At 41.7% G+C, this 9,584-nt stretch overlaps 1 protein-coding gene across 1 annotated transcript in view; it reads right to left on the bottom strand.

Annotated features, from left to right (window-relative positions):
* The window catches only part of LOC115223626 (epidermal retinol dehydrogenase 2), a 36,540-nt gene extending 27,875 nt beyond the window's left edge, over positions 1 to 8,665 (bottom strand). Inside the window, exons 1-2 of the mRNA XM_029794294.2 lie at positions 8,094 to 8,665; positions 6,140 to 6,324 (exon numbers count right to left, since the gene is read on the bottom strand). Coding sequence (XP_029650154.1) covers positions 6,140 to 6,324; positions 8,094 to 8,397 — 489 coding nt within the window. The 5' untranslated portion in view covers positions 8,398 to 8,665. The remainder of the gene's footprint in view (positions 1 to 6,139; positions 6,325 to 8,093) is intronic.
* Between the last annotated feature and the right edge of the window lie 919 nt (positions 8,666 to 9,584).

Here is a 9,584-nt window from a genome sequence, read left to right as displayed (position 1 = left end):
TCACGGGGAATTTAAAGTATAATAAAACAAAAAAAAAGAAGAAAAAAAAAAGAAAAAAGTAGAGTGTCACTGACACTGTAGCTGTTTCGATCCATTGCGGAGATTTGGTTCATTCCTAATTCTTCTGCCTCAAGAAAGATAAACGGACAGTTCTCGGTGCTTTCCTCCAAAAACATAAAGATATGGGGTTAAGAGGCTCCCTTTACTTTGCAACCACCTATTTCTTTGCTAACCCACAAGGGGCTAAACACAGAGAGGACAAACAAGGACAGACAAACGGATGAAGTCGATTACATCGACCCCGAAAGGATGACAGGCAAAGTCGACCTCGACAGAATTTGAACTCAGAACGTAGCAGCAGACGAAATACCTATTTCTTTACTACCCACAAGGGGCAACACACAGAGAGGACAAACAAGAACAGACAAACGGATTAAGTCGATTATATCGACCCCAGTGCGTAACTGGTACTTAATTAATCGACGGGGACGTAAACACACCAGCATCGGTTGTCAAATGATGGTGGGGGGACAAACACAGACACACAAACATACACACACATACACACACAAACATATATATATATATATATATATGACGGGCTTCTTTCAGTTTCCTTCTCCCAAATCCCCTCACAAGCCCGAGGCTATAGGAGAAAACTTGCCCAAGATGCCACGCAGTGGGACTGAACCTGGAACCATGTGGTTCGTAAGCAAGATACTTACCACACAGCCACTCCTACGCTTATTGTCTGTTTTGGAAGGGTTTTTATATATGTGTATGTGTGTGTACGTGGGCATGTCTGTGTGCACGCGCGACCGTTTGTCTCACATACAAACACACTACATGGTAATCGGTGTTGATTTGTTTACGACCCGTGACTTAACGGTTCGGCAAACGATACCGATAGAGTAAAAATCATACTTTAATAAAATAAAAAAATTAATAAATAACAAGCACTAGAGTCGATTTGTTCGAATAAAAGTCCTTCAAGGCGGTGCCCCAGCATGGCCGCAGTCCAATGACCGAAGCATGTAGAAAAGATAAAAAGGAAACATCAAAGATCCCTGGGTGTCAATTTCTCTCACAAACTTCTCAGATTCTCCCAGTTCATCGCTAATAATGGTTTCAATTGGTTGCTATGGGAACGTATATAAACAACGCAGCGATTTCCATCATCTGCTGGTGGCGGAGGTGAGATGAGGTGAGGTGAGGTGAGGTGAGGTGAGGTGGGGGTTGGAGGGGGTAAATCTGTAAAACGCTTTATGGGATTTTGTTTTGCATTTTGGGGTTACCCCCTTCAACGGGATCTGGTTTCACACTCCGTATATGTATGTTCTTTTGTTTTTTTTTTGTTTTTTACATGTTTCAGTCATTTGACTGAGGCCATGCTGGAGTACTGCCTTTAAGGGGGTTTTAGTCGAACACATCGACCCTAGGATTTATTCTTTGCAAACTTGGTACTTATGATATCAGTCTCCTTTGCCGAACCACTAAGTTACGGGGATGTAAACACACCAACATCGGCTGCCAAGTGACGGTGGATGGACAAACACAGACACAAAGGCACACACATATAGATATATATATATACGACGGGTTTCTTTCAGTTTCCGTCTATCAAATTCACTCACAAGGCTTTGGTCGGCCGAAGGTGCCACTCAGTGGGACTGAACCCGGAACCATGTGGTTAGAAAGCAAGCTTCTTACCGCACAGCCACGCTAGCGGCTTTTGGGCTTTTTAAAGTTGAGCGCTTTATTTGTTTCTTTTGATGAACTGCAAAGTTGTGATGGACGTAAACAAACTAACAACGGTTGTCAAGCGATGAACACACACACACACAAACAAATATAAGACCGGCTTTCACGCAGTTTCCGTTTACGAAATTCACTCACAAGGCATTGGTTGATCCGGGTCAATAGTTGAAGACATTTACCCAAGTGGCCGCGCAACGGGACTGAACGCAGAATCACGTGGTCGCAAATCAAGCTGCTTATCCGCCCAGTTATGCCTGTGCTCGTGTGTGCATTGTGTTGGTATAAATACAGCAATATTGATGGGGTGGTGGAGTATTCCAGCCGAGGTGCCACTTCATCTGTCGTCGGAGTCCCACGCTGGTTCAATTCCCAAAACAGGCAGTTTCTGTTGTCCTTCGTTTCCCGTCATCCCAGTCTGTTTGGTTATAAGTTAGTATTATCCAAATCCTGGTGCAACCCTGTTTCCCTCCAACTGTCACAACCCGGATGTTCCTCCGGGCCAAGAATGGGAGAACCCAAAGGATGTCTATATCTGCCCGAGACTACACGGGCTTCAAAAACTATTAGCGAGAGCATGACACATTGTTATCAGAACACGGTTACACTTTTATACGATGCTGGCCCATAGCCTTTTCGCGCTGATTGGTACTTGATTCAATTCACCTCCTTACTTGACTAGCCCTTTATTTTACCGACCTTCAGAAGGATAAAAACCAAATTATCCTCAGTAGGATTTGAACCCGGGACGCAAAAAGCCGAAATAAATTAAGCTGGCAAAAAGGCAAAGAGCTGGAACAAATAATGTAAGGAATTTTTTCCGCTCCGATTCCGTCACCTCATCGCCAATAAAACTCTTTAAATTGTCCGAAAAAGTGTTTAAAAAACAAATTGTTGGCGTGACGACATTAAAAAGTCTAAAAACAAGAACTGTAGTTAACTCTTTTGTTATTATATTTCTATTGAAATAAACAGTATTTATTTAAATTAATTTTGAAAATATAAAGAATTCACTTTTAAATAACTTCGTTATGATGAAGCTAGCTTAATGCGGCGAGCTGGCGGAATTGTTAGCACGCCGGACGAAATGCATAGCGGTATTTCGTCTGTCGTTACGTACTGAGTTCAAATTCCGCCGAGGTCTACTTTGCCTTTCATCCTTTCGGGGTCGATAAATTAAGTACCAGTTACGCACTGGAGTCGATGTAATCGACTTAATACCTGTGTCTGTCCAAGTTTCTCCCCTCTGTGTTTAGCCCCTTGTGGGTAATAAAGAAATAGGTATTCCGTCTGCCGCTACGCTCTGAGTTCAAATTCCGCCGAGGTCGACTTTGCCTTTCATCCTTTCGGGGTCGATAAATTAAGTACCAGTTACGCACTGGAGTCGATGTAATCGACTTAATACCTGTGTCTGTCCAAGTTTCTCCCCTCTGTGTTTAGCCCCTTGTGGGTAATAAAGATGGTAGTTCCGTCTGCCGCTACGCTCTGAGTTCAAATTCCGCCGAGGTCGACTTTGCCTTTCATCCTTTCGGGGGCGATAAATTAAGTACCAGTTACGCACTGGAGTCCGATGTAATCGACTTAATACCTGTGTCTCCAAGTTTCTCCCCTCTGTGTTTAGCCCCTTGTGGGTAATAAAGAAATAGGTTTCCGTCTGCCGCTACGCTCTGAGTTCAAATTCCGCCCGGTTCGACTTTGCTTTCATCCTTTCGGTCGATAAATTAAGTACCATTACGCACTGGAGTCGATGTAATCGACTTAACACATGTGTCTGTCCAGTTTCTCCCCTCTGTGTTTAGCCCCTTGTGGGTAATAAAGAAATAGGTATTCCGTCTGCCGCTACGCTCTGAGTTCAAATTCCGCCGAGTGCTACTTGCCTTTCATCCTTTCGGGGTCGATAAATTAAGTACCAGTTACGCACTGGAGTCGATGTAATCGACTTAATACCGTGTCGTCCAAGTTTTTCCCCTCTGTGTTTAGCCCCTTGTGGGTATAAAGGAATAGGTATTCCGTCTGCCGCTTACGCTCTGAGTTCAAATTCCGCCGAGGTCGACTTTGCCTTTCATCCTTTCGGGGTCGATAAATTAAGTACCAGTTACGCACTGGAGTCGATGTAATCGACTTAATACCTGTGTCTGTCCAAGTTTCTCCCCTCTGTGTTTAGCCCCTTGTGGGTAATAAAGAAATAGGTATTCCGTCTGCCGCTACGCTCTGAGTTCAAATTCCGCCGAGGTCGACTTTGCCTTTCATCCTTTCGGGGTCGATAAATTAAGTACCAGTTACGCACTGGGGTCGATATAATCGACTTAAATCCGTTTGTCTGTCCTTGTGTGTCCCCTCTGTGTTTAGCCCCTTGTGGGTAGTAAAGATATAGATATTTCGTCTGACTTTACGTTCTGAGTTCAAATTCCGCCGAGATCGACTTTGCCCTTCATCCTTTCGGGGTCGATAAATTGAGTACCAATTGCATACTGGGACCGATCTAATCGACTAGCCCCGCCCTAAAAATATTGGGCTTTGTGCCTAGAGTAGAAAAGAATTGTTAGCACGAGTGGTAAAATACTTGGCGGCATTTCGTACGTTCTGAGTTCAAATTCCGCCATGGTCGATTTTCCTTTCATACAAGGAACAATCGAGCACTGGGATCGATGTCATCGACTTAACACTCTCTCGAACATGCTGGCCTGCTGCGAAAATTTGAAATCATTATTATTGTATGTTGTCTATTCTGGGTTACATTGTTTCTGTTACATCATCCATCAAGTTATTTATTATTTATTTATTTATTTCTAAGCATTCGAGCGTTTCAAATGGATGAAATATATTAACAAACACAATACGCGCTGCAGCCCTGAGATGTTAATTTACTTACTGAAAGAGGCGGTGAGCTGGCAGAAACGTTGGCACGCCGGGCGAAATGCATAGCGGTATTTCGTCTGTCTTTATGTTCTGAGTTCAAATCCCGCCGAGGTCGACTTTTCCTTTCGTCCTTTCGGGGTCGATAAATTAAGTACCAGTTCCGCACTGGGGTCGATGCGATCGACTTAATACGTATGTCTGTCCTTGTTTGTCCCCTCTATGTTTAGCCCCTTGTGGGTAATAAAGAAATAGGTATTTCGTCTGTCTTTACGTTCTGAGTTCAAATTCCACCGAGGTCGACTTTGCCTTTCATCCTTTCGGGGTCGATTAAATAAGTACCAGTTACACAGTGGGGTCGATGTAATCGAGTTAATCCGTTTGTCTGTCCTTGTTTGTCCTCTCTATGTTAAGCCCCTTCTGGGTAGTAAAGAAATAGGTATTTCATCTGCCGCTACGTTCTGAGTTCAAATTCCGCCGAGGTCAACTTTGCCGTTCATCCTTTCGGGGTCGATTAAATAAGTACCAGTTACGCACTGGGGTCGATATAATCGACTTAAATCCGTTTGTCTGTCCTTGTTTTCCCCCTCTATGTTTAGCCCCTTGTGGGCAGTAAAGAAATAAGAAACGTTAGCACGCCGGGCGAAATGCATAGCGGTATTTCGTCTGTCTTTACGTTCTGAGATCAAATACCACCAAGGTTGACTTTGCCGTTCATCCTTTCGGGGTCGATAAATTAAGTACCAGTTGCATACTGGGGTCAATCTAATCGACCGGCCCCCTAACCCTAAACTAGAATAGAATTTACTTACTGAACGGCAGCATTTTAACATTGTCGATATTCCGAGGGTCACATCTGATAAACCACAAGCATAGATCTATGCGATGCAAATTTTTCATGGTGTCGCTTTATTTGCCAGTTTGAGATCAGCCAGAAGCATATCAATTCTATAAATATTTCCCCAGCGAAGAATAACAAGCAAGGTTGCAGGTGAAATATATAAAAATAACCTTGTTGTTATTGAACTAGAGTCTCAAACTGAATTTAAGCCAATATATGATGTAATGTTTTCCCCAATGTCAAGGCAGCAAACAGGTAAAATCGTTAGCACGCCAACCAAGAAGCTCAGCGGATTTCGTCCGTCTTTACGTTCCGGGTTCAGCTGCGACTGAGGTTGACTTTGCCGTTCATCCTTCCGGAATTGATAAAACACTGGGGTCGATATAATCGACTTATCCCTCCCCCACAATTGCAGGTCACGGGCGAAAATGTGAAACCAATATTTCTTATATTGTCGAGGCGGTGAGCGGGTAGAATCGTTAAACACCCCGGGTAAAATGCTCAGCGGTATTTCGTCCGTTCTGATTTCAATTAACAAGAAGTTCTGATGGAAAGTGTTAATTTAAATCATCGCAAAACGAGGATTTTGAACCATAGGACCAGATAAGGGTTCAGGCGGATTGGTATCAAAGGGGCTTTAATACTATTACAAGCAAAACCACAAAAAAGAAATGTAAATCAACTTACCCTATCAGCGACTCTGTAGATATCATTCTTGCTACTGACGTCACATACGTAGCTAATGGCTGTTTTGCCGTTGGCACGTATCATGGCTGCCGTTTCCTCATTATTCTCTTTGTTGATATCCCACAGAATCAAGGTACAACCAAGCTCTGAAAATTTCGTGGCTAAACAACGACCAATGCCACTTCCTGCAAATATAAAGGTTTACATAATGGAGAATTTAACGTTTCGGATATAATCCTTCTTCAGGGCAAAATGTTGAAAGAGGAGAAATTAATGAGACACAGCAGAGTATTACATCTTGTAAGTTAAAAAGAAAAGAACTGGCTGCAAGTATATATTTTTTTATTTAGAGTTCCCGAGGAGTCATAAGCAAAACAAAATATATTTTGTCGGACTTATGATTAAGGATGAATAATATGTGTGTGTGTGTGTGTGTGTGTGTGTGTGTGTGTGTGCGTGTCTCTGTGTGTGTATGGTGTGTGTGTGTGTGTCCAAGTGTTTCATACAAACCGAATTGCGATTCTGGAAGTTAGTATAAGGAGAGAAAAAGAAAATGATCAGTGAGGCAATAGGACGGAATTTCAGAATAGCCATTCTTCAGGGAAAGAAAATTGGCACGGAATTGGAAGATTTCTCTCTCTCTCTTTCTCTCTCTCTCTCTCCTTCTCGTATTCCTGCTTCTCACAACGGAAACTATGCTTCTAAAAGAATATTTTCGAAAAAATTTTTCATTGCTTTTTTGCATCCTCCTCTCCAAATCCGTTCCATTTTCCTTCCTCATCAGGCAGGAATAGCATGAATAACTTTTCAAAAATGTGTGTGTGTGTGTGTGTGTGTGTGTGTGTGTGTGTGTGTGTGTGTGTGTGTGTGTGTGTGTGTGGACTCATTAGGAGGTCAGGGGACTTGATTCCCCGCAAAAAAAATCCAAGTTCTTTTTTGTTTTTTTTCTTAATGAAAATCGTGAGAATGAAAAGTATCAAAATTTACTGATAAAGTAATGTACCCGAAAAATTCTGGGGTCAATGGTACCGACTGCCCGTTCCGCTGGTAGATTGGCAAAATTGTTAAAGCGTCAGAGAGAATGTTTTGCGGTATTTATTGTTGCAGTCCATCACATTTTGAGTTCAAACCCCACAGAAATCATCTTTGACTTTCATTCCTCAGAGGTCTGATAAAATTAGGTAGCAGTTAAGTATTTGGGCCCATGCCATCGACTAAACTCCTTTCCGCAAAATTTCAGGCTTTGTTAAAGCTCGTTGCCTTACGAGAAAAACAAAGTAATGATCCTTTCAGTTATAGGTACAAGGCCTGAAATTTGGGGGAGGGGAATAGTCGATTACATTGACCCCAGTGCTCAAGTGGTACTTAATTTATCGACCCGGAAAGGTAAAGTCGACCTCGGCGGAATTTGAACTCAGAACGTAACGGCAGACGAAATACCGCTAGGTATTTCGCCCAGCATGCTAACGTTTCTTATTTCTTTATTGCCCACAAGGGGCTAAACATAGAGGAACAAACAAGGACAGACAAAGGGATTAAGTCGATTATATTGACCTCAGTGCGTAACTGGTACTTAATTTATCGACCCCGAAAGGATGAAGGGCAAAGTCGACCTCGGCTGAATTTTAACTCAGAACGTAGCGACAGACGAAATACCTATTTCTTTACTACCCACAAGGGGCTAAATATAGAGGGGACAAGCAAGGACAGACAAAGGTATTAAGTCGATTACATCGACCCCAGTGCGTAACTGCTACTTAATTTATCGAACCCGAAAGGATGAAAGGCAAAATCGACCTCGGGGAATTTAAACTCAGAACGTCAGACAAAATACTGTTAAGCATTTCTCCCGGCGTGCTAACGATTCTGCCAGCTCGCCGACTTAAGAGAAAAAGAAACAATAATAATAATAATAATAATAATGAATAACAATCAAAAGCGAAACGGTACATACCAGCTCCGGTGATTAATACATTGTAACCTTTGATATTCTTAGACTGGTATTTCACTGGCAAGAGCTGTTTCAAGGCTGTCTCCAGAAATAGGTAAAGAAGTCCAATTATAGTTCTTACGCAGTCCCATCCCAATGCCATGTAAGACCAAAAATTTGCATTTCTATTGCCGTTGTTATCGCCATCTTCCGAATTCACCTGGTTCGCTGTTGTAGAAACGTTGTTCTCTGTACAGTTAGCAGCTTCGGGGTGGATGTTGTTTGCCATTTGGGGCATCTGGTTCTCGGAGTTTGCAGCAGCAACCATTGCAGCTAACAGATTTAGATGTGCAGCCACAGCGAAGATGTTGTTTGTTTTTGAATTTTTTTTTTTTTATTATATAAAAAAAAAAAAAAATTGCCTGTTCAAACTTGTGTAATGGCGTTTTTTACGACGTTAAGAATACTTATTTAACGCTCATCATTAACTGTTTTTTTATTTATAAGCAGCTGCGCGTTTTACTCCAGTTTGTTTTTGATTTCACCTTTTTTTTATTATTGTTGTTGTTATGATAGAATTTTTTTTTATTTTTGTTTTCTATCATGTAACAACTTCTTTCCTTCGTCTTCCTTTTTTTTCTTTCTTTCGTTCGTTCTTTCTTTCTTTCTCTCTTTTCTTTCTGTTTTTTTTTTTTGTTAACTCACATGGCATAGCAGAAGAAAGAAGTCCTTCATTCTTGCTGCAATAAACCTAAATATAACAAAAAAAAAAAAAAAAGAAGAGGAAAGAAAACGTTCAATGAATAAATAAACGAAGTGTCAATGTATTTACTAACAGATCAATCCTTCTAACAAAACAAAAGACTTCTCTCTCTCTCTCTCTCTTTCGATCACTCTCTTTCGGTCTCTCTCTCTGTCTTTCGGTCTCCCTTCCTCTCCCTCTCTCTCCCCTATACTTGAGACGACTTCCATAAACTCAAATATATTCCTCACTCATGTGTATACATAACAAACACTCGTAACAACTAAGAGTTTTCCACGCCCTAAGTGACAGTTACGGCAAACTAGCCCATACTTGAGCCAAGCTCACCGTTTTCAAGGCTGAAAAGAATTCACTCGCAAATAAATCATTATATATTTTCTTTTCTTTTACAAGTATAACACGACAGTGATGTTATATATCAAAAGAAACTAACAAATAATTTCTAAAAGGGATTGTCAGTTCGCCCCATGGTCCCAGCAAGCTAATGATTTCTCAATTTTTTAAGTTTGATATTATTATGTTTGATTTAATTGTGTATCAAAGGCAGTGAGGCGTGTGGCTTAGTGGTTACGGTGTCAGCACCATGATCGTAAGATTGTGGTTTCGATTCCTGAACCGGGCAACGCGTTGTGTTCTTGAGCAAAACACTTCATTTCACGTCGCTCCAGTCTACTCAGCAGGCAAAAGTGAGTAACGCTGCGATGGACTGGCGTCCCGTCCAGTCTGGGGAACACATACGCCATAGAAACCGG

Source organism: Octopus sinensis, linkage group LG23, assembly GCF_006345805.1.
Source record: "Octopus sinensis linkage group LG23, ASM634580v1, whole genome shotgun sequence".
NCBI lineage: Eukaryota > Metazoa > Mollusca > Cephalopoda > Octopoda > Octopodidae > Octopus > Octopus sinensis.
The sequence above is the reverse complement of the archived record's forward strand: the minus strand, read 5'-3'. Positions and strand labels throughout refer to the sequence as shown.